The sequence below is a fragment of the Nycticebus coucang genome, chromosome 20 (assembly GCF_027406575.1).
Source record: "Nycticebus coucang isolate mNycCou1 chromosome 20, mNycCou1.pri, whole genome shotgun sequence".
Classification (NCBI taxonomy): Eukaryota; Metazoa; Chordata; class Mammalia; order Primates; family Lorisidae; genus Nycticebus; species Nycticebus coucang.
The window spans coordinates 64,311,850-64,337,200 of NC_069799.1; the positions used below are offsets into that span (position 1 = coordinate 64,311,850).

The window sequence follows — 25,351 nt, forward strand, 5'->3', positions numbered from 1 at the left end:
TTATGAGGATAAAATTAGATATTTGTATTTTAATGCAAGTAATACCTTTTACTTTGGTTTCTTCTGTAGATGTTTAATTTTTTTCTTAAAATACCAACTGGAGGTGACTTTCTCCATATATAAATAGTAAATAAGATTTAGGCTTTTTTATTCAGTGTTGATGAAACTATTCTTTATAGCTACAGTTTATTTACCAGTGTACAGAAAATTCAGAAAACAATGGTTTTGTGAGCAGAACTTGGATCAGATTTTCTGTGTAGGTAGGGCTCATTTTCCATATGTTGTATGGTCAATGAGATGTAACTAAAATGGATTTGACCTCTAAGGTTTTCACAGTTTTCTGTAATTTATAATTCTTTGGATTTTTTTTTAAAGTTCTCATAGTACTCAGTTGTTATTTCAAGTGTTACATGCAAAAAAAAAAAAAGAAAAAAGGATATGAATAGTAAAATTATGTTTGAGTTCCCAGTCCTTAGTTTAAATCTTATGATGTACTGGTCCTACCCCTGGTAATAGAATTAGTGCAAATATCTATAAAGTTCTTAGGCCGATAGCCTCACATACCATAGTCAAAGGGACCAGGAAGGGCAGAGAACAGTAATTTTTAGCCAACAACATTGTGTTGCCAATTTTCAGAAAATAGATTAAAACATGACTAAAGTATAGGGTTTCATAATCAATTTGAAATAATTAGAAATGCTCAAAAAGTTGATCTCAGTTGGCCTCTGTTTGGAATTAACCAAAACGTACACATAGACAGAGTGCTGATATTTCTGTCACTGTAGGACTAGAGTGTGACTTTCTTTTCATTGCTGCATATCTATAGTTAAGTCACTTGCTCCTCGATAGAAACAGTCACTAAATGTAACTTGCTATCTGGTGCAATGCCAGGCCATGGTTATGAGATCGGGGTCTTATTTGCTCTATTAATTTGAAAACTAAAAAATGGTAATGTTAGAAGTCCGTGTTTCATCTTCATTATCTAGCACGTTATGGTTGAAATTCTTTGGCAGTCACAGTTTCTACTTTCAGCCTGCTTTACATCTGTTAATTACCTAACACAAACAGTAGTAAGAGCCTCCTGATTTTTATAGGTGGAGGAACGAGTGAAACCATTAAGATCTGCCTGGGGTTCAGTTTCATTGCCCTTGACATTTTCTCTGCTGCTTAATTCCTGTGACTCTGCAACTTCCCACTTCTTAAAGAGTGATGAGCAACATTTAGTGCATCTGTAACATTTTCAACTGTATTTTCTCCTTTTGCTGGTCTCCTTTGGATCAAATTTTTGGTTTTATAACGAAGAAGTGGAAGTCAGCTCCTACCAGGTCTTTTTCTTATTCCCCCCAAGTGCTTTCATCTTGAAATCATAAAAATAGTTACCATCTGTTGCAGATCAGGAAATAGATTGTCCAGTTTTCTAGACCTTATACATTTTTTTTTTAAGTTTATATAGGCTGACACAGTGCTCAAGCCTATCGCCCTAACCCTTTGGGTGGTGGAGGTGGGAGGAGCACTTGAAGGCAGGGATTTGAGACCAGCCTGGGCAACAAGTGAGACCCCTTTTCTACAAAAAGATAGAAAAATTGGCCAGGCACAGGCATGCGTGCTTATACTCCCAGCTTCTCGGGAGGCTGAGGCAGAAGGATCATTCGAGCACAGGAGTTTGTGGTTGCTGTGAGGTGTGATGATGCCGCTGCACTCTAGCCTGGGCTACAGAGTGAGACCCTGTCTCAACAACAACAGCAAAACAAACATCTTTTGACTTTTAGCTATATATTATCTGTTGAACATTATCTGGAATTTTTGGTAAAAATTATGCATCTTTCTCATCACTTAAAAATACAGCGCACACAGATAATGCCCAGTTCTAGCCAGGTTCCTTGGCCTTGTTTGCATCTGGATTTTGTTCTTGTTTTGCTCTGGTTTCAGCCCTGACTACACATGGACCTTTTAAAGTGACGGTATAATGGCACTTAATTTCTCATGATTTCACAGTTTTATGTAGACAGTGTTTCCGGTCCTTAGTCTTGAGGATAAAATGGTAGAGATTCATTAATTTAACTTATTTTATATGATGATGACTCTGATGATAGAGCATTTATTTCACACTTTAAATTTATAAGCACTTTATAATATTCATATTAGTTATTTTTATGCCTTACATTGATTCAGAGTCTTTTCAACACAGCTGATTAGCCACTTTTAGGTAATTATAAAGTGATGACTTCTAGCTAATATTTGACTTCTCTTGAAATCAAGTCATTCTTTAAGTGTCCTTAAAAGGGGCTGTCGTAGAAGAGGGACGGAGGGGTGAACTGGATGAGTGGCTCACACGTGCAGGTAACAGGTGACTGTCCCTTCATGTCGCTTTCTTATGGGGCTGATGAGCTCTGGCTGTCCTACTTGGTTTAACCCTTTGGAGGGTTCACATCTTCATATCGCCTTTTCTGACTTCTCTTGCGGAGTCTGCTTTCCCCGAGTCCTTTTTCCTGGATGCATTAGTAAACACAGAGGAACCTCCATAGCTGACCACCTTCCCTACACTGACCTCCTCCTTAACCTGACCTAATTTTCTGGACCGGGCATGCACCACATCCACATGTCAGCGCAGCAGGCCTAGTTCCTTATGTTGACCACCTCCGTGTGTTGATCAGTTGGTCACAGTCCCTTGGGTGCTTAGCTTACCAAGGTTCTGTTGTACCGAACAAATGAATCAATAGTAGGTGTACAAGCTATGAATCTGTGTTAACTGTAGGCAAAGCTTTGGACTGTAAGTGTGCAGAGTTCAGAAATGACATCCTTTTACTGTAAACTTCTTGTTCCCTGTTGAGAAGCCTGGTGCACGCACACGGGGCCAGTGCAGAGAGCAGGGGTCCCTTATTTCTACAAATGCATCCAGGACCAACACGGGGGTCCTGCTTCAAGTCCGTGGAATTTCCTAGCAGGTATTTAAATGCAGGAAGTAGTGAGAACTCATGAACAAGTACGCTCTCTCATTTGCCCTTCTTGAGAAATGCGTGCACTTGGGAATGGTCCACGGCGCTTTCTCGACTGCCTGATTCTGTGCTGGCATCTGGGCTGTGGTGAGATAGTCCATGGACACACTTCCACTTCTCCACATGCTTCACCTGTACCCCCTCTGCAGGGTTGGAAACCAGGCAGCACCCAGCAGGGGAATTCCCTGACCCAGCTTAGATTGTGGGGTCAGAGCCCTCTCTGCTCCGCCCCTGGTGGCCTGTGTTCTTGGGCGTGGTAGCCGGTGATTCTGGGCATTTTCTCGTGTCCAGAGGCTTAGTGTGTGTTCACTTTTGTTGTTTGGTTGGTTGTTTCTTGGTTTTTACTCATGATGTTTTCTTTTCACGAAAATTTCTCTACAACCATTGTGACCAGATGGAGAAAACAGCTCCTTAAATTTATCCACAATTTGTGGAAAAGTCAGGTGGATATATTTTGCAGATACTCACAAAATTGAAACAAGGGAAACTGCAAATGTGAAAATAGTTACACTTCGGGCCTCTAACAGGTGGTTTTATAATCCTCAAATAGAAGAAATACGTTCTGTCTGAAAGGTGTCGGAGAAGCAGCCTCAGCAAATTGGGACAAAGTGGCAGTATTTCCCGGACAACTTACAAAAGTGGCTGAGAGCAAAGGCTGCCTCTGGGAGGAGGCCTTCAGTGCTGCCAAGTTCATTTTGCTCCAAAAGTTGGTGCTTTGTTGGGCTCTGGGTCACCAGCACCAGAACTGCCTCTGGCTGCCTTCAGTTAAGCAGGGAATTATTTCAGAAGCCTGGAGGCCGGGGGACTAAAGCCAAGTTTGGGATTTCCAGCTGCCGTCGTGAAGGTGCACAGTCCAGGGTGACACATTCTCAGTCTGGGAGCTGGACTGACAGGGGGAGCCCCTGAGCCTGCCGTCACCTCCCTATGGTGGGAGTAATGGAGACATCCTGGTGGGAATTCTGTGAATGGGCTCAGGGCTCTAATAGGAAGGGGACAGAAGCTAGAGGTGCAAGACAGCCCTGCCCCCCCCCAAAAAAAAAAAAGATGTAAGAAAGAAAAAGAAAACTGGCCACCTCAACTGCATGCTAAGGCTGTGGAGTTAGACTGCTCACGTTCCAGTGCCCTGCCTTGCCACTTACCAGCTACTTGATCTTTCCTGTGCCTCAGTTTACTTATCTCTAAAATGGGGATGGAAATAGTCCCTCTTAGGATTGTAAGGATTAAGCAGACGGGAAGGGTCTGGCCCCTGGCAGGCTGTGTTGGCTGTGGGTGAGTGGATCAGCGTCTGCAGAGGAAGCAGCCGGCAGACAGACTGCCCAGCCGCTTCTCAGGGACCCTCCCATGGCCTATGTGTTCTGTCACTGGTTTGTGGACCTGTTCCCTTCACAGCTGAACCTGTCAGCATTTACTGTGCCCTTTAATTTTCAGTGATGATACTAACTTGTTCCCTAAAAGTTCTCTCCCCTTTCTTCCTGTCCCAGCAGCTCACTGAGACGAAGAGGCCCTTCAGTTCTATTCTGCAGTGAGTGGAGATGGTTTGCACCACTTGCTACCCATGCCCCCCTGCCCCTGGCACCCCCCCCCCCCAGGCATTTCTACCTTCCCCGCCTGCTCTCTCCTCATTTGCTGGGAGTGCGGTAATCACGTGACTTCAGGAGTTGGCAGGCTTGTGTCCCTAGGAGGACGCTTGAAGCCATAAGCCATCTCCTTTTTCCATCCTGGTGTTCTGGGTAGACCAGGTCACCACGTGGTTGGAGAAAGCTGGAGTTTAGAGAGAGCCGTGATAACAGACTCCACCGTTGGGGGCCGGTGGAGCTTCGTGATCTGTTGGGCTAAGGTTCCAAAGGGATTCTCACCAATTTATAGGCTTGTAAATTGTGTTTGTGAGCGTGGAACGTCTTTGTTCTCTCCACAGTGAAATGAATCATTGCCGTTCAGTTTTGTTTTCTTTGATGGTAACTGGCCCCTCATTAATCAGAACTCTATGGCAATGCCGTGTTTATGTACGAGAGCCTTCCTTTCTTCTCTGGATACATTGCGTTGTTATAATTGTTGTGATCATGGAGGTTGTGGTTCTAAAATTAGTAATTCATTCACAAATGCCAAAAAAACATCTTTGGTTATACTCTGCCTGCCTCCCCTGCACCCCAGGCCCCAACCACGCCACGCCTTTCCCAGAAGACGCTCGCTGTGTCAGTATTTTATTTTATGCACAGTAGAATGTATGTTCCTTCCCCTTTTTCAACAGATAGCAGCGTACTGTATATGCAGAGTGTTCCCTGCCCTGCCATTTTTACTCAACGATACATCTTGGAGATCTTTACATATATAAATATATGAAGAATGTCTCTCATTCTTTTTTATAGTTGCAGAATATTCCATCATATAGATGTACCCAAATGTACTCAAGTACTTTCCCATAGATGCAGATTTAGGCCTCCTGATGGATTTTGAGATGAAGGTTCTAGATTAAAAAAAAAAAAAAAAAAAAAACGAAAAACCATGAATAGAATCCATACTGACGTAGCTTTTAGCATCATCTTAGGTTGTTTGTGGGGGATCTGTTAAAGAGTATTGGAGTGGTCTCCAGGGGTGTGTTTGTTTACCTTTCAAATGTACTTCTGGCAACCCTAGAATAATCAAGGGGAACATTGTACCCACTTTCAGTGCATTATTTTGTAAGCTATTGAATTTGCAAACTAACCAGTTTGTCTTAAAAGATTATTATTCTCTGAGTCCAGCCAGATGTGTCTAGTTTTCATAAGGCTGGTGAAAAGAAATAAAGAATTGGTACCCATTGCTCAGAATGGGTTTGAACAGTTTTGAGGTCATGACAACTTTCCTGGTGATACACAGCTCTTATTTAGTAGATGCCTAAACAGGCTAGATTTGGGGACTATAACTTTCTTGAGGGAAAGGTGGCCGACACATCTGAGCTCGTAAATATTTGTTTAATTGAATAGGAAACATGATCAAAGAATTCTAAAGTATGGTAAAGACAGCCCTCACAATATATTAACCTGGACATGGTGCAGAAGTGTAGATATTAAGGCCTTAATATGACTGGATGTTTGAACTAGCAGAGAGCATTGGAAGATGAAAGTCATAATTTAGGAAGGAATAAGCTATAAAGTTCACTTTATGCTTCCTTTTGAAGTACTGGTTGTAATGACCTTGAAAATCTTATTTATAGCTAAACATAAACCTGGAAATGCAATTGGGTAGATTATTTTAACCTGTTAGCAAAATGTCTGAGTAGCTAAGAAACAAATTTGTTTTGAAACAAATATGTGGGTCTGAAGATGAAACAGCAACTTCGTGTGATGGGAAACACCCCAGTGACCATCTTCCTTGGACCCTTTGGAGAATTTTGTGCCCTTCAGGGCAGGGAGGTTAATTTTCAGGATACTACAGAGTATCTGTATCTTTTGTTTCTTTAGAGTGTAATTTTTCTTGTTCATCTGTAGATTCTTTTAGCAATTAGGTTAACTGTTGGTTGGGTCAGATAACATTAGGCAGAAACAATTCCTGTTCATTCAGTGTTGTGGAAAATAAGCCTCCTGGCCTTTCTTTAATGTAATTTATCCTTCAAATTATAGGAGAAGCATAAAGAGAGTTAAGATTGCCTGTCCTGATGATTTATTTCTTTGGGAACCAGTGAAAAGTTCACAGTGACAGTAGTGATGATCATGCGTGTACAAACACCTGCTGTTAGTGCTCAGAACACCGAGTGTGGTGGCTTTGTAGGAGCCTCTGATCATCACATCACAGACTCGGTGTCTGCATTATCTAATCTATGGTGGGAACTCGGAGCCCGTGGAGCTTCCGTCAGAGTTGAGACCATTTTGTGGTGGGTTGTCGGTATGTGGCTTCACCAAGTTATGGATTTGGTGGGGAGGGGAGAGTGTCACTCAATTCTCCGGTTGTTTTGTGATGCCCTGGAGTGTGATGGGTTCACTGTGTTACCTTCATCTTGGTCCTCTGCGAGGGAACCAAAACAAAACTGGATTCATGGTCAGAGTCCCTGTGTCACTGTTCAGTCGTAGAGTTACCGTCTTTTGAATTGTGGTTCACACGTGTCTTCCCTATAGGGCTTTTTCCTAAGAACTGTTGATTTGGAGTAGAATTTTCTTCTTTCATCTAGTTTACTGGGTTCCAAGTTTAATCTCTCTGTAGCCAGAGCCCCCTGAAACGTTTTGCTGCCGTTCTATCCAGCTTTCTCGTTTTTCTCAGAGTTTCTCAGCTGCACAAGGCGTTACTGTAATTAGGAAAGTGGACGTGACAGGTGGCTGATTTCACTAGAAAAACATCGGTACACAGGCAACTCACCTGTGCCATGGCCAATGTCTGCAGCCACGAACTGAGTCCAGACGAAGGGACTCCAGCCAAACTGATAACCTGCAGGTTTCATGGAGAGAGGCTTTATCATCTCAGTACTGTCACGGTCACTGCTGCTGAGGCTCCCTGGCTCTGGGCAGGGTGCTGTGTGACAGGTGCTGGTGCAGGTTGGGTGAAGCATATCGTGGTGGCTGAGATGTGGGCCCCGTGGCCCCACCCGAGCTTCGCCTCATTTCCTTAATCTCAGATGAGTTCTTAGGAAAAGGGGATGCTTGTCCCTCTGTAGCCTCTCGGCCCGAATACCAATCCTTCCAGATTTCTTCTTTCTCCTTTATGTTCAGGGGACGTGGTTTTCCAAACCCTCACTTTCGTTTGAACCCTTTGTGTTCTCACTGAGTTACGAGCATTTGTTCCTGTTACCACACTAAAGACTCCCTTACAATCGTCTCTTCCTTACTGCTATTTATCTATTATTATTTTTTTTTTTTTAACATTCAGAGGAATGTTCTTCTCCATCTTAGGAATGCTCTATTTTTTTCCTTTTTGTTTCTTTGTTGGTAAAATCTGTTTGTGTCTCCCATTTTGACGTCTTCCCTCACAGGGCTGCAGACTCCTGTTCCAGAGGTCATTGTTGACGTTGAGTCCATGGACATCTTCCCCGTGGGCTGGTGTGAAGCAAATTCTTACCCACTGATGGCGCCACACAAGACAGTCTGTAAGTGGGGCCGGGGCGGAGGGGACAGTGGAGAACGTCCACGACTTGGCGAGTAAACACGCAGCTTTGTAAAAGGCATTACAGCAGGTTGTAAGATTTTCCGCTGAGCACTAGTATTTTTACCCTTGCTGTCCTTCCAGTGTGTCTGCATGAGGCAGACTTTTAAGACGCATTTCACAGGTCAATAAACTACATCGCAAGGGAAGGTCACAGTGAAAAAAAATCCCTGAAATCTTGGTTCCCAGTTTAGTACACAATCCATTGTTTCGATGGGAAAATTTTTGTTTGATACTATTTTCTTGTATTATTAGTTCCTAGAGAGAACTGATTTTTCTCAGGAAGTTTCTCCTAAAGGAATTGTAATTGGCCCCGATGATTTACTGACTGACGTATTTATAAGCATTGAACCTACTCTTGGCACTAACTGGTCAGTGCGGTTTCAACTGTACTTTCAAAAAGTATATTGCCGGGTGGTGCCCGTGGCTCAAAGGAGTAGGGCCCCAGCCCCATATGCCAGAGGTGGTGGGTTCAAACCCAGCCCCGGCCAGAAGCTGCAAAAAAAAAAGTATATTGCTTACATCCTTTTGGTCACAGCAATGTCACATAAAACAATATTAGTAGTTAAACTATTCACAGTGTGCACATACACACTATGCATGTTTAAATACATACGCCAGTGTGTTTTTACAGATGTTACTGTAGGTCATTATCATGGAATGCTATACTTTATAGGTCTTCAAACCTAACGCATGCATTGTAATGTGTATCCAAAGTATTATTTAAAATTACAATTTCTTAAAGATAATCAGTTTTAACTTTCAAAGTGATTATATTTCCATTATTTTCCTTTCGGAGTTTACATGCTAGCTTTACTTTTTTACTTTTACTTTTTTCTATTAGACTGTCTGTGGCACACTCCTGTAGATCCTCAGAACATTTCTTTAAACAAAGATTCAAGAATCTTTGTTAACAGAATTTTTGTTTAACGGCATTTCCAGGGTCCCTTGCTTCATAGTCATCAAGAGGAGAATAGGACAGAGACTAGGTCTCTGTGTGAAGCAAAGCAGGTGGTTCAGGTCAGAGACAGAGGCCATGGGCGGGCTTTTCAGGATGCTTCTTTCCCTAACCCCTCCTGTTGAGTACGTTTGATCCAAGTACAGTAATATCTTCTCCTCACTTTAAAATATTTCTTAAATTTTGAGCATAGAATAATTATTTGGTCTCAGAGACATACTTTTTTTCTCCTCATGTAACATGTTGCCCCATTCTGCCAGCGTGGCCAGTGGTTGGGTTTCCCGGGGTCCTGTCTTGGGCCTGGGGCTTCATCTTTTTCTTCCACACACACTGTCCCTTAGCATCCTGGGTTCTCTTCCTACGGATTTGGGAGGGTGCAAGTGCTTTGAGTTTTTCTGGAGCAAAACCATATCTGTGTTAAAGTGGACACAGTAAAGTTTTAGTTTTATTTGATATTTTCAAATACTCTGGCACCGTCCCCAGAGTATTAGACAGTCAAATGGCCCTACCCCATTAACAAAGACCCAGTGAGACAGTTAATTCCAGGCTTGTTTTTCATCTTGAAGATCATAAAGTTCATACCTTTTTGCAGTAATGCCTGGAACTGAATACCAAATAAAGAGTGACTAGAATTTTGTTCAGTATTTTTCTTATTTCCTTTTGTTTGCCTTTTAGCTCTAAAGAGGCAGGCTCTGCCTCTAAACCTGCCAGACTCCAAAAGCTTTGAGAAGTTTTGTCGGAGTGAATTTATGCTTATGTTGGAAGATGCAGGGTTATCTGAGGATGCCAGATTAGCAAAGACTCTGGTTTGTTTTTTAAGGTGACCATAATCAGTTATAAATACAAACTGGAAATATTCTTATCCCCCAAAATCATAATTTGCTGGTTTATGTCAGGGTTTGACTAGACATATTTGCTCCCCACCAACTGTCCTTAGTTTCAAAAATGTTTAAGTCTCACGTGGGCCTCTGGTGATATCATAACATGGTCTGTCTTGCCACAATTTCTATGGGAAACAAGGTCATTCTGGATAATCAGACACTGAACATGTGTGTTTACATGACATATAACAGGTGTGCTCTTATTCTTCCTAATTAAATGCACATTTTAAAATAAAGTAGCCAGTGTAGTGAGAAGGGTCAACGTAATGTGTTCTATCTAGTACCATCTCCCTTCTGGGGAACCAACGTTTGCATCACGCTAGAAGAAATTGAAACGTTTTCAGTATTTTAATTGTTACTTTCAAACAGGCCCATTTTTACACTATAACCCATTTTCTAAAACGCACTTGCCCCTCTAACAAAGCTGATTGTCTTCCTTTTTATTGTTTTGTCTGTTCTACAGCACAAAAGAAGAGGAAGATCGCAGTTGTGCAACCGGAAAAACAGTGCGTGTTTCTTTTCCTCTTTATTTCCCCCAAACTGCATGGCAAACCAGAGTGTCTTTATAAAGGGTGGAAGCGTGGCTGTTTTTAGTAGAGTTAGCTAACAAACAGTACACTGGTAAAAGTGACAGTAAAACGTAGCTGCTTTTATTTGCTGTGTACCTATTATGCTCAAGACAGGGTGCTTGCTTCCAAGGAAGTCACGGTCCAGATTGTCATTGATCCCTTTTTATTTCAACCTCGGCGTACTTGATAAACACCCCAGACTTGCACACTGCTAGTAATGGCTCCACGTGCTGGAGGTTCTTAGTGCCCCAGCCCCCTGCCTGGCAGGTTAGATCTGCAGCCACCTCTTTTCCCTGCTGGGAATGCTGTCTCTTTGCCTCTCTGGTCTCAGCCGGGCCTGGGAGGTGGAAAACTTGAGTCTGACTTCAGCTCTGCCACTTCCCTGCTGGGTGAACTTGAGCACGTCCCTGGAATTCCCTGCGTCTTGGTGCCCTCAGTGGTAAAATGCCTATTTCAGGATTTTTATGAAAGTTAAATTAGATTCATGTGGAAAAAACTTGTGAGCCTTCAATCACTGAACAAATAAAAGTAACACTCCCACTCCCCACCCCTGTCTCAGTTGTAATTTTATGAGGAAAAAGTGTCAGGGCTGAGTGTGTACAGACAGGCGGTATGTGTTTGAAAGTTGTGACTGTTGGTAACATTTGTGTATATTGAAAAATATTTAAAATACACTAAAATGTATATTCCATGCCAAGAGATTCTGCCTGCCGAAGTAAATAAAAACACACGGTTAGAAAGAGAACTGAAAATGTCATTTTTCACATATAGTGCTCAAGTTTAAATCAAATGAAGTTCAGTGGTGACCACGTTGTATTTGAATGAAAATAATAGTTCTGCGGGCACGTGCTGTGGGTTCCCTTCTAAATGCAGTAGAAATGCAGGGAGCAACAGACCCGTGACCTACGTTTGTGGTGGAGGGACTAACAGTCCTCACCCTTCACCTAGAGAGCTTTTAAAAACACAGACTGGGGGATCCCAGCCCTGAATTCCTAGTTCAGGATGTCCGGGATGGGGCCTGAGATTCTGCACTTCTAGCAAGTTCCCTGGTGGTGCTGATGCTGTGGGTCTGGGAACCACACTTTGAGAGCCATCTGCCAGAGCCGAGCCACCGAGGTCCCCTGCCAGGGCCGCCTTGGTGTTCATGGAGCGTTTCCTATCTGGTTTCTGTGCCACCAACCTGGACATCCCTGTGAAACCAACTCACTTCAAAATATTTATAGTTATTCAGCACTTTTCTTACTGAGCTCTGTCCTGGGAGAAGCCCACTCTGTATTTTAAGCATCACCCCTTTATGGATTTTCTTCTGAGCTCTTGGGTTTAGTGTAGCCACGCTCCACACAACCACAGAGGTCAGAAACCAAAGGTGAGCGAAACACGGCTTCTAATTAGAGGTGGGAGAAAAAGTCTAACTTTTAATTAAATGTAAGTTAATGTGTCTTCATGTCTAAAATATAATTGAGGACGTGATTACAATTCTATGAGAAGACACAAAGCTGACGGCTACCCCAAAAAGAGACTCCCTGATCCCTGGAGGCCACGCGGGGGGCAGGTGCTCCACAGGCTCAGTAGGGTCATCAGAAGAATTTGAGGGCAGCTTTTCTGAAATGACCTTGTTACCTGGCCTTGTGAGTGTTGCTCCTGTACAGACACCTTATCTTAGGATGCTGTCACCTTTGATTTCTGGAATAGTCGCTCTCCTTGACGACAAGACTTTGGAATGTAGTAGTTCCTTCTCAAGTTTATAATCCTCTTTGTAATGGTCTCTCCCTCTTTGTTGACAGATTGCCATCCACAGTGCCTGTTAAAAAAATACCTCATGAACTTTGTTTATTCCCTCACCTGGACACAACAGGTAAATGGTCCAATTTCGGGCTCTCTCCCTTCCCAATTTGTAGCTGTGAGCAGAGACATCGTGTAGGTCAACATGAATAAATCTCAACTTTGTTTTTTGAGAGAGTCTCACTGTATCTTGGGGAGAGTGCCATGGCGTCTTAGTTCACAGCCCAAACTCCTGGGCTCAAGGGATCCTCTTGCCTCAGCCTCCCCAGTAGCTGGGACTAAAGGCTCCCACCACAATGCTGCCTAATTTTTCTATTTTAGTAGAGACAGGGTCTCACTCTTGCTCAGGCTGGTGTTAAACTCCTGAGCTCAAGGGACCTTAGCCTTAATCTCCCAATGTGCTGGGATTACAGGTGTGAACAGCTGTGCCCGGCTATAGCTCAACTTTGAGCTTGTTTTTTTTTCTGTATCGCTTTCATTAACAGATAACTATCTCTTTTTTAATTTCTGAGATAAATTTTCTGTTTCTTCTTTTCTGCTTCTTGGCCAGTAGGCAGCTCTAGGTAGGTCTGGTCTGCAGGAAGAGGGTCCCTGTGCTGCCTGGAAGTTCAGAGTCAGGGCAGGGCTGTGTGTGTCGGGCACCACATGGGACAGGGAGGGGTGACGGTGTCCTCGCTGGGCAGCCCTCTTTGGACGTGCATCACAGTCCCACTGGCACTTTTACACTAGTGCTTAGTGTTCATGTCCTTGCTGGCTTTTAAGTTCCTCCTTAAAACCCTCTGTGTTTGTGCAGTTGGTGGTGAGCAATGTGTGTTTTTTAATATGTAAATTCTTATACTTTACAATAACCTTTGCAAATGCAGTTGTGAGCTACCCTTTGACCACCAAATCCAGTCACAGACATGTGTTTGTTCATTGTCATAGCTGATTAAGAATTCTGTCTTCTAAGCCCACATTACACCTGCTTTGAATTCCAGAATTAGAACCTGCATATCATGAATCAATCGTATCAGTTGCAGTTATCTTTGTACTAAAGAGACCAATTTGATGAGTAGACTTAACTAGATTGTGGTGTTTTTTTTTCTCTAAAGGTCCAGAGGGGGTAATCCTACCAAAATTTTTTTGCAAATGCAGCTGTGTGCTTGTTATTTTGCCTATTGTTTGGAATTCAAACTTTAGAATGAATTCCTCAAAAGAACCATGGCAGCAAATGTTCCCAGTCCATGTTAGTTACTTTATTCCTTTTCTCTTATATCCAGAAGAATGGCATTTCTGCCTCCTACCTGTTGCTTCTGAGTTGAGGTCCTTCTGAGAACAAGCATCCCCAGACTGTTACGTCACCTTCCCAAATTAATGATGGCATGTTTGCAGAAACACCCCTGTTAGTGTCACGTGGCTTGGAGCTTGGGTAGAGCAGAGGCCGGGTGGTGAGTCTCTCAGCCAGAAGGAAAACCTCATGTTGCATTGGTAGACTTTAGAGTGAAATCCGATCATTTAATTATTTTGCTTTTTTCCTCTGGCAATTTGAGATACAAGATCAACAACTTGCCCTGTTCCCTTTGTGAGTTCAAAGCACAATAGGGTAATGCAAATGTAAGCCACAGTAAAGCAGCCTCACAGTATCTAGTTTTGGCTTGGCCATGAAAGAACAGGACTCTTCAATAGTGCTGGTAGGAGTATAATTTGGGGGTAGCCACTGTGGGGAACAGATTGGCCTCATCTAGCAAAACCACACATACTCAGAGCGAGGCCGGGCAGCCCTCTGCTCCTGTTGTACACCTGCAAGAATCTCTTGCCCATTTGCTGAATAATATTTTTATATTCATATTCATTCTAACACCATTGGCAATACTGAAAAAGTAGATGCAAGTAAGTATCCGTGAGTGAGAGGGCTAGACACCTAGACTGCGGTCTGTAATTCACTGAAGTAGTTCACACAGGTGAAGCAGGCATGAACTTTCTAGATAATATATTCACCAACCTGGACGTATCTCAGAAGCTCCTTGTTGAGCAGACAAGCAAATTGTTGCAGAAAATCATTTATGGAATATTTTTAAAATATCCAAAAAGCCATATAGTGCTTGTAGGCACACACATAATTAGGTGTGCAGTAAGGTTTATAGACTGCGGGGGAATGATGAATGCCAGGTTGAGGGGCCTGGTTACCTCTGGGGGCAGTGCCCACAGCTGGAGACACGGGGACTCGGGAATTGAGCTGTGCAGTCGGTGGGCTGCGTCACGACCCCTGAGTCATCATCATCTTAGTCTGAATCTTTTTGTGGTCCTGAATACTGCATAGTAAACAGAAGCAGAATTTGTTTGTATGGCAGAAAATCTAATCAGACAGTCTAAGATACTATTATGGATATAATGTCCCAAAATTAGGGCAGGATATGACTTTCTCAAAAGAAAACAATCATCTGGGTTTCCCTACTGCTGTGTTACAATTTGGACCCAAAGCGAGGCCTTTTAACAAGAGTCCCAACAACGCTGGCCTCAGGGTGACACTGGCCTTCAAAGCTGTGCTGGCCACCATCAGCCCCATTTCTTTTGAAACTCGAGAGTCCCTGTCAGTCAGGACCTCGGACAGCTCTGCAATGCCAGTTTGCTGACTAAGTGGATTGAACAAGTGGCTGGAGCCCAACAACCTCTTGGGCCTGGAGCCGTGACTCTAAACACGGGCTGTTACTCTTCTCCTACAGGACCAGTCCACGGGAAATATTGCTGCCCTCAGCTCTTCATCAACCACAGGTGTTTCTCAGGCCCTTACCTGAACAAGGGGAGAATTGCAGAGCTGCCTCAGTCTGTGGGACCCGGCAAATGTGTGCTGGTTCTTAAAGAGGTAAGTCACCTGCATAGCTGCAATCATCTTATTTAAACAGGATCTTGAAGCTGTAGGCAGAGTTTGCCAGGAGACCCTAGACATTGAAGCCACTGAGCAAGCGATGATCAGCCCTTCCTTCCTCTCCATCTAGGGACTGAAAGCTGGACAGGAAAAGATGGAAATAGGATGTTTCTGCCCAGGAAAGACTCACAGTTTAGCAGAGGGGACGGGCACTCTCCCTGCCTCATGAATTGGGGGAAAATGTTGCACTAGCTTTCACTAAAGTGCTTTGGGAAGACGGAATTAATCGTGTGTGGAATGAAGGTTTAGGATGGAGGAGTCGGGTTTTGTGAAGAGGCGTGGGGGACTTTGTGGGCAGCGTAGAGTGTGTTGAGAACCGGTATGCCCAGCTGGATTGGGGGTGGCACCTGTTTCTGTCCATTCCTCCCTAGCACCTGGGACCTGCACATGGGACGTAATGATAAATTTGTCCAGGCAGGTATGTTCCTGAGGTTTCCGGCATGGGCCATGTCTAGGCAAAGCCTCAGCCGCTGGCCACGTGAAGGGTCTTATTTTCCATTTTCTGTGGCCTTGGAGAGAGGTGACTCCCGAGGACACTGGTGGAGGCCATCTCTCCGCTGTGTCTGTACAGCTTAACTCACACAGTGCTTGGAGATGGGTTGGAATTTTGGAACAGTCTCCAAATTCTTCTTGGAACTCTGTCTCTGCCCTGTCTTTTAACACACCTCAGTGCTTTTTCTTAAGAAGGAAGATATCAGGAGATGTCCTTTATCACTACTGTACTTTGATGAATGTTTTTTTTTTTCTTAATTCATGGCACAACAATTCGTTGACCCATTGAAAAAATATTTATTAGATACTTCCGAGGGACAGGCTGTGTTGGAAACATTGGGTCACAAACTACGGGCTGTGACCCCTGCCTGTTGGGGTGTTGTGGTCCTGTTAGGAAGAGATGATGTAATCCCAGTTAGATGTGTAGGTAGTGGGGGTGTCCACAAGAGGACAGTGTCCACAGGAGCACAGTGCTCTGGGCGCAGAGAAGAGGAGGTAAGAAGTACACGGCAGCTGACTCTTGATCTGGCTTAGACAAAGTGCATGGAGTCTTGATTGCCCAGCCTGCCCAAGGCCATGCAGGTGGATGTTCAAGGTGTTTTCAGGCACAGGAAGGCCAGATGTGGCTGGAGCAGAGGGACTCAGGCTGGGGATGAGTAACCGGTATTAAAGGGTATGTTGTATTTTGAAAAGAAAAGCAGAGAGGAGTCTGACCTCCTTCAGTGGGAGGTAGTACTGGGCAGATCAGATGGGCCTACTGGGCAAGACCTTCGGCAGGTGCTGTGGTTTGGACTTGAACTTCTGGATGAGGGGAGACCCTCAGTGATGCTGGGCTGAAGCACTCCCTCAGGGAGCCTCTGTGTGGGTCGGGTGTCTTTGTACTGAAAGAGAAAGAGGCTGCTGAAGCGAGGTGGGAGGTGTTTGCTTTTCTGGGCCCAGTGGTCTTAGTACTTAAAGAAAAAAAAATTAGTAGTAGTTAGAAAAAATGTCTGTTAGAGAGAGGAAGGAGGGGTTGCAGTCTAGAAAAAATCTGGAAAATCCAGCAAGGCTGTTATTGTGGTTATTTATTTGACGTTTGGAATAAGGGGTGGTTCCCAGCTCCAGGTGAGCTTCCCAACAGAGGGAGAGAAGAACAGACAGGTAGAATCTGGCCACACGTACCCCGGGTGCCGCGCCAGGGCCGCCGTGAGGGCGCAGTGGAGCTGTTCTCAAAGCAGGCAGCGAGCGGTGGGGGCTGGGGGAGCATCCAGGGCGCAGGGGACGGAGGCAGGCAGGATGGGGGAGCCCACAGTGCCCGAAACGTAAGGGAAGAGGAGACACGGAAAGGGCCCAGATCTATTCAGAGTCTGTCCAGGCCTGGCTGTTGTGCTGGACCCTTCACACACGTCCTCACTGGGCAGCAGAAGGGAGCTATTTTCATTCTTCGTGACTCACCCTCGTGCCCTTGACATCTCATCTCAAAATCAGGCAGCGTGCGTCTCGCTCCGCCCAAGTGGCAAGCAGATCCCAGGGCCGAGAAATTTGCAACTAAAGGAAAACAGTGATTTAGGGGAAACCTCCTCCTTGGACAGCCCCAGTGGTGTGGTTAAGGCCTAGGACCACAACGCCACACACACCAGCAGGCACAGTAGATCCAGGATTGCACATGAGATTCTCTGTCACCGTGGAGTAAGAGGTGAATTTCTGCAGTGGACACGGCCTGCGGATGGAAGCTGTGGGCTGATGCTGTCTGCCAGCATTCCCATCTGTTTTTGTTGTGATAGGACAGGGACACAAAACCTGAAGCCATCTGCAGGCCTGTCTTGTGTGGCACGTTCAGGTTGTGAGAACAACGCCCCCCCTTTTTGCCAGCTCTGTTAATAAACAGACGACCTTGGCTGAAGCCTCTTGGGAGGATTCACTGTTTAGTTTCACTAAATGAAGCTTTTAAGTCAAAAGTAGTTATCCCACATCCATTCCCTGGTAGGTGCCAGCAGCCAAATTGAAAAGCCAGGCCAGAGTCTTTTCTGATGATGAAACTAGTTTTTTGCTGATGTTCAGAAAATGCAGGCGGCAGGAAGTGGGGTGGGGGGTGGGAAAGAAAAGACAAGCGCTTCAGTTCTGTGAGTGCAGGAAAAATGTAAGCTCCACCAGCCAGTATTTATGCTAATGCTCTTCCTTCAGCACCACAACCTCCAGGTGGCTTCAAATTCCATTTTACTTAAAGAGAACGAGGTAATTGAAGCAGAGACAGAGCGTGTTGCTTTTCTGGGCCATCGGTGGTACTGGGAATTTAGACACTTTTATTTTATTTTTTTTTTTTTTTCTTTTTTATTTTTTTTTTTTTTAATTTGGCCGGGGCTGGGTTTGAACCCACCACCTCCGGCATATGGGACCGGCGCCCTACTCCTTGAGCCACAGGGGCCGCCCTAGACACTTTTATTATATCTTTAGGGAATGTAGAATGAGGTTTGTTTTTCCTCTTGCTCTGCTGAAAGTAGACGGCATGTAGGTACAGAGCTGGCCTCTGGCAAGGTTCAGGGCAAGCCGTGAAGTCAGGCTCTGGGTTCTAGGTGGGCAAAAGTAATTGTTCACTCGTGTTGTTAGCACTCACTTTCTGGGTGTCAGACTTGAATGGGCTTTGGAGGGACTGAGGGATCAGTGGCCGCAGTTCCAGAGACAGTGTGGTGAGGTAGGTGGCCCAGAAGAATCGGAACAGAGTGAGTAGGTGGCCCATCCAGGTCCAGGGGTCCCACATAAGCAAACTCAGATGGGCCTTGTGTGGACAGCGGCAGGTACACCTGGACGTGTTGGGGTGTCATGGACTGCCGGGGCCTGGTCTGGTGGAGGCTGGGACGAGGTCCAGGTGACAGTGGGCACAGACTGGAGTGATGGTGTTTATCAGTGTCAACCAGGACTATCTTTTTCTATCCCAGGTTCTCCCAGGCCCACATATCAGGTCCCTGAAAGATAAGCTTCAGGTCTCTGTAGTGCTGGCTTCCTGTGACCAGGAGTCTTGTTGGCTTTTATCTCTCGTGTATTGCACAAAGGTCTCCAGGAAATTTTTGCTTAATAACTTATTTGCCATCTCATGGATCACCTGGCTTGCGGGGGTGACTTTATATCCCTGTGCATGAGGTTGGTGTTGTGTGTGGCTGTATCTGTACGTGAAAGAGAGGATGAGTGAACCAGCCTGGGCACAAGAGGCGAGAGGGGACAGCTGACATGTTTACTCACCTCGGTGTGTCCCGGGGTGAAGATCTCAGTCTCTGACATAGTCATGGTGAAGATGGGAGAGAAGCTGCAAACACCCCTTTGGGAAGAGTGATGGAGCCTGTCTTTATAGAGACTCCACAAGCCACGGGGACAGGGTCCTGGGAGAATCCAGCTGGCTCACCCAGATTTGGCAAGCATCTTGGTTCTCCACAGAAGTTATTTGACTTAAAATATCTGCCAGTATGTCATCTTTGTTTCTGGTGAAAACCTGAAGTGTACTCTTTCAGGTGGAGAATCCTCAGGAGTCCCTTTTTCAGGCTGTCCACATGGCTTTCAAGGGTGTGGGGCAGGTAGCTGCTCTCTGACGGCGCTGACGGCTGCGGGCCTGGCCCTGCTGTGTGCCCTGCTTTTTGGAAGCAGGAGTTCAGGAATGGAAGAGGGGAATGTTCACAGAGGGGAACTTGATGAGTCGTGCCCTTTCCACTAATGGTAGAAACAGAACAGACTTCCTGCTCCATTTGTTCCTCTTTCTGGTGCTTAGGAGAAAGCTGTGGGAGCCCGGGTACTCGGGGCACTTTCGGGTGACTCCAGGTGACACGCTGCCCTGGGCACATTCCTTCCTTGAGGCGCAGCCCCCACCCAGTGAGCTGAGATGCTGCTGAGACCTGGGCCCTCATCTGGGACCCAAAGGCCACATGTGATGCCGCATCCAAGCTGGACCGAGCCTCTGCTCTGCCCAGGCAGGAATCTTGTTCCAACAGGAAGAACACCAACCACGTGGCCATGCGTCTGCCTGCACCGCCCTCCTGACGCGCCCACCCATGGGTCTGCTTCTCCACCATCTTCATCTGTCCCTTCTGTCTGCAGATATGTGTCTGTCTATACCTCTCCTACCTTTTCATAATCATCATCTGTCATCTTTCTGTCAACCATCTGCCCAGTTCTGTCCGTACCTTCATCATAATCATTATCCGTCATCCGTTTATCTGTCTTTATCAGCCTATCATCTGTCCGTATCTCCCTCTTTGTCCACCCATCCCTCATCCACCATCTGTCTCCATCATTATCCATCATATCTTTTCCCCCAGTCTGTGTATCTGTCTGCTGTCAGTCTGTCCTGTACATAGAGAGAGTCACTTTGATACACGCTTCCACAGCCTGGTCAAGGAAGGCTTAGACAATTAAGCCTTCCTGAGAGATGAAGAGAACAGGTTATAATTAGTCTTTACTTTGTAAAAGCTGGCCGCAGATCTGACAGCAAGATGGGCATGCTGGTCTGAGATGCTGGAGTCTGGGCGGGATGTTAGGTCGCTGCCAGGCTGCAGAGAGCAGGGCTCCCCCTCTGATCTCCGTCCTCTCCTCCTGGGGCGTCTCTAGCTCTTGGGCCCTTGCAAGTGCAGACCGCACAGAGCTCAGTCAGAGTGTACCCACTGGGGTCTGCCATGTCCCAGGTACCTTCTGGCCCTGGGAACACAGCAGTGAAGGGAACATCACTCACTCATTCATTCATTCATTCATTCCTCCAGGGGTCTCTGCCATGGATGTGCTGGAAGCTGAAGGCCTCCTGGAGGTGGGAGCTGGGGTCCCCTCCTCAGAGAGCTGAGAGTCCCCTGCTCCTCTCCCCGGGGGTGGGGTGTGCTTCATTCCAGCCAGCCCTCACTGAGACAGGTGCATGGCAGAGATGGGTGCCCAACTCTGTGCTCCAGGGTCAGAGGAGCCATCACTGCTGCTTTAGAGCTGGACCCCAGTACCACTTGTTGCTTTGATAGTGATTAAGAGGCTGGAAACTGTTGTCTTTTTGGAGAAGCTGCCTGCCCTGTGGCCTCCATCTCCTCTTCAGTCTCACCTTCACACGGTGTGTCCTGTGCCTTGTCCAGCTCAGGGTCCAGGGCTGCAGCTCCTTCTCACCGGCAGTGGGGACCTGAGGATGTCTGCCCTCCACGGCCACCTCTTTGTCAACTCTGACTTCAGGATCCCTCCATGCAGTGTGGCATGTGCACCAGGCAGGTGGAGTGATTTCAGACATCACAGCTGGGGGTCAACATAGGGAACATAAGATCTTTCAGAAGCAGCAACAAGGCGTGCAGACATGTCGTCACCAAGGGGTCCACACTGATCCTATTTCCTGGCTAACAGGTGGAACAGGTTTGCGCAGGAGGCACCAAAGAAATGCTGTGAGTCCTACGGGCTGCAGCCAGTTTGTGCTCTGAGCTCAGATGCCTTCCTGGGCTGGAACACGGTGCCCCTGCCCGCTAGCCCTGAGTCAGAGATGCCCACCTGCATACAGTGACCTGGCCCCTCCCAGCCCCCTAGAGGTAAAGCAGTGCTGCTCCTGGTCACTTCCAGTTTTGGAGCTTTAACCCGGGACCTGGCGGTTTGGAATCCGGCTTCAGTTGCTTGTGGTTTATATTCCTGCTGTCCTCTGTCTAGCTGTTTCCCCCCATCTCTTTGTTTCCGTTGCTCTGTCACACTTGGGGGGGGCACGCCTGTGATTCCCTGTCTGAGTGTCTTCCTGCCTGTCTATCTCTGTGCATCTGTCCTCAGCTCCCTCCCATAACAACTTACACTTGACAACCAGAAAGCCGTCGTGTGGGGACTCAGAAAGCCTGCAGGCCTAGCTGTTGACAGACGTGGGGACAGCAGGGCTGAGGGGCAGGACAGAGTTTAGCTGAAGCGTCAGTAAGGACCGTTCGATGTGAGAAGAGGGCCAAGTGTCTGCAGCATGCAGGTGGCGGGGCCTCTGTGTGTAGACAAGGAAGGCCAGTTAAGCATCTCGCCTAAGGACTCATAGCTCCCAAGGGATGCAGCTGGAACTTGGCCCCAGGTCCTGTCCAAGTACAAAAATTACGGATTTTCACCCATAATACACTTTGGGGGACTTGCCTGTAGAAGTGTATTCTCAGCAAACATTTTTGAATCCAGAAAAATACAAGGAGGCATTGGAATTTCCTCCTAGAGGTGCCCCAACCCCTCTCACCTGTCTACTGGGAATTGTTCCCTGACGCCACACTGAGAGCCCGTAAGTTAACGGGGCAGGGTCTGTGCTGCCCTCCCTGGTCGAGAACATGAGTCAAATTCTGATGTTTTGCAAGTTACAATATTCCAGTCTCACCCTGGACAGCAATAGCAGCTGTGTACTTGGTCATTTTTGTGGGGTAATTGTCACCCGCTGAGATGTCATGGACACAGAAATTATTCAGTTCACAGTTCCAGAGAGAGCTTGTTGCATCGGGAGATGAATGATACGGCATCGGGAAAAGCCAAGGGAAGCATATTCTGTGTCAGATGCTTTTCATAATTTAATTGCTGCCTGTTCCCAGGCTGCATGGAACTCTGGAAGGCATTTTCTGTTCACAGTCACAAAATGCAGCAAATAACACGTAGCTCTGGGGGTTCTCAGCCAAACTCAATGAAAAGCCTGTGCTGGAATGTCATTGTCTGTTGATAAACGCCGTGTGCTCGACGGCAGTCAGTTCTAATTAGATTTATTTTTAAGCTTGGTTTCTATAAATCCTACTGACAGTACACAATAAAATCAGATGATTATTCTAATAGGAAAAATACAAGTGTACCAGAACCACTTGGACTGCCTCGTTCTGGCTTTTGAGAACCTTGGCTAAGCCCCATTCTCTGGGGAGGTCTTTTGTGGGGTCCTCGGAATGTAGCAAAACACTACCCAGGTGAAGAAAAGACAGCTGCCATGCTGACTGCATAGCATAAATTATTTTATGACTGATTCCTTAGTTACAATAGGAGAAGACATTTCTGTTTGCAGAAGGAAATCAAGGTACAAACCAGGCTGGTTACCTCCTAGAACAGGGCGGACCCCTGGAAACCATGACACCCAAATCCGGGACGTTCTTCTCTCTCCTCCCGTTCGTACTGTACTGGTCTTGGTCAAAAAACAGTAGCTCTTTGGGCAGTAATGCCACTCCTCACGTCCATGAGGAGTGTGACTCACGCCCTCCATGGTATTTTGCTCTGAAACGTGACATGTGGGTGCCATACCTGGCATGTTCTTTTATGCACAAACGTTAGGAGGTGCCTGGCACCCCATGGCTCTCATCATGGAACCAAGCCCCACCAGTCTCTGCTTCGTACCATCACAATTTTTAAGCTCCTATTCAGATAGGAGCAGCCAGGAGTGAGCCAGACCTCATAAACGTTAGTAGATAATGATTTGCCTTTAGGAAGGTGAGTACCCCAGGGGTCTGAGTTCCTTGCCCTTCTCATTAAAGGACGTTGAGGTTACCTGGAGCGTCTTATCTGCCCAGAGCCTGCAGTCAGGACTCTCAGAACAGAGATACCCGGTCTTTCTTGGAGCAACAGGCAGTGACCTCATGTTCATTTCCTTGGACTTGGGACTTTGGAGTGAGGGGGCAGGTTGAGGAGATAAGATACTCGGTGGTGTGAGATGTTCCAGACTATCATGTAAAATGCTCGCATCTCTAAGAGAGTTGTCTTGGTGTTCAGTGTTTAGTACCCTTCTGACCAGTACCTGAAATCTCTCCTGAAGTGTTGGTATTAACATTGCCTCAGTTTCATTGGTTTCTTATAAAGTAAAATTAAAAGCTAGAATGAAATTCTTACTAGCCTATCCACTAATAGGCTGTGCTGTTAAAAAATAATAGCATTGCTCCCTGGAGAAAATGCCTCGGTTTCTCTGCAGCTAGAATTGTCTGCCACCTCCTCTGGGGAACGATTTGCACTCTCCTAGCCCAAGGATTCTAGTCTACCACCCTCTGTGTACCTGGATGGTGAGTTAGTTCAGCGTTAGCCAGGTGACCTATCCAACTCATGTGGGTGTGCAGTGAACGCTTCCCAGGTGTCACCTGTCTGGTTGTCAAAGCCTTCTCCTTCCAGTGGGGATGAGTGCAGCTGAAGCTCATGATGCTTGTTTTTTCTGAACAGGTTCTTAGCATGATCATCAACGCAGCCTACAAGCCGGGAAGGGTACTCCGAGAGCTACAGCTGGTGGAAGACCCCCGCTGGAATTTTCAGGAGGAAACGCTGAAGGCCAAGTGAGTGTTTTTGATTCTAGAGAGCAAGGGTGTTTGTGAGGCTTCACCGGCTACTTTGAAACTTGTCATTCTTCTTTTTGACATAGCCCAGAGAATGGGGGGGTGGGGGGGGTTGGACTGAAGGATGTTCGTTCTCCGGCTCTACACATGACGGGCAGATCTGTTGGCATTTACAGAGTTGGCTTCGGCGGTAGGATTCCTGAGGTGAAGTCGAGATTTATTCAAGTAACACCTTATTGTATTTAAACATTCAGAACAAAAACTTACCATTTCAGAGCCAATAGAATATTTGATCAAAAGGGGAAATATTATGAAGAAAAGGATATCCCTTATCATTTTACTATGCTATGTTCATAAACAACTCTTAATATTTGATATTGTAAAGACTTTCTGCCAAATGTAAACGTTCTTTGAGAGTTGACGATTTTAAAGGATAAAAGGCCCCCATACATGTTTGTTTGGGTTACCTGAGATGACAGTGGACTCTGGTTTGGTATCTCTTTGGGTAACTTTGTTCTTATATTTGGAAATAGGCTAATAGGAAAGGTGACATTTTTGCTTTGCTTTTAGTTTCTTCATCTGAAATCGAGAGCAGGAACTGAATCAATTGCTTGAATGCAATTGTTTATATACATGAAGATCTTTTTCTCAAGATAATTCCACATGGAATTATTGCTTGGAGTTCATGAGAGGGCTTTTAGTATTTATGGTTTTCAAATAGGCTACATTTTACTGGTTGACTTCTTAAATACCATTTAGATGTAATATTTAAGAAATGCTTTTTTTACATGGTAAAAGAGTGAATCGTTTTTTCAATGGCTAGTGTATGTCTGTAAGCCCTCCTTTAGAGAAGGCCCCTGTACTTGTCCTAGGGAAAATGGAGAATTATTAAATAATTTGTAATGACCAGTAACATTTTCCTCTTTCGTTAACTCATCTTCGTACTGAGCAGAGATGTTGGGAGAGGTGTTGATGCTCAGCCTTCCCTGCCAGCCTTCCAGCCTGGTACCTGTGTCATTTTTGGACAACTCTTGAATCTTAGATTTAGCAAAAGTCATTTATGGTCAAATCGTACTCTGCCAAATCACAAAAGTGAAACAGAACGTGTGTAGGTAAGGAGAGGGTTTGTTTGTTTATAAGGTCTGATGATTACGTTTGTAAACTCGTCCTAGAAACAGTGCTACGTACCTCATTGCCTAACGTCACCAGGTCACCTTCCAGGTCCTCCCCTTGGGAAGCTGTGCACTGATGCCAGCACCTGGTTCACCCTTCAGAGCAATTTTGGAACTCTTTTTCTGGAATGGCCATCAGCGTTGTCATTATACAAGGTCTGACGATTAAATTTACAAACTTGTTCTAGAAAAAGTGCTACTGCCCTCGTTACGGAGTATCACCATGGTCACCAGTTGGTCAAACAGAGTGCTTCAAAGGGGACCATAATGA

At 45.6% G+C, this 25,351-nt stretch overlaps 1 protein-coding gene across 9 annotated transcripts in view; it reads left to right on the forward strand.

Annotated features, from left to right (window-relative positions):
- SFMBT2 (Scm like with four mbt domains 2) overlaps nt 1-25,351 on the forward strand; it is a 175,012-nt gene that overhangs the window by 127,448 nt on the left and 22,213 nt on the right. For all 9 annotated transcript variants that reach the window (XM_053572825.1, XM_053572822.1, XM_053572823.1 and 6 more), the window contains 5 exons: nt 7,936-8,049; nt 10,408-10,450; nt 12,298-12,368; nt 14,998-15,137; nt 23,799-23,908. In XM_053572825.1, the coding sequence (XP_053428800.1) occupies nt 7,936-8,049; nt 10,408-10,450; nt 12,298-12,368; nt 14,998-15,137; nt 23,799-23,908 (478 nt within the window). The remainder of the gene's footprint in view (nt 1-7,935; nt 8,050-10,407; nt 10,451-12,297; nt 12,369-14,997; nt 15,138-23,798; nt 23,909-25,351) is intronic.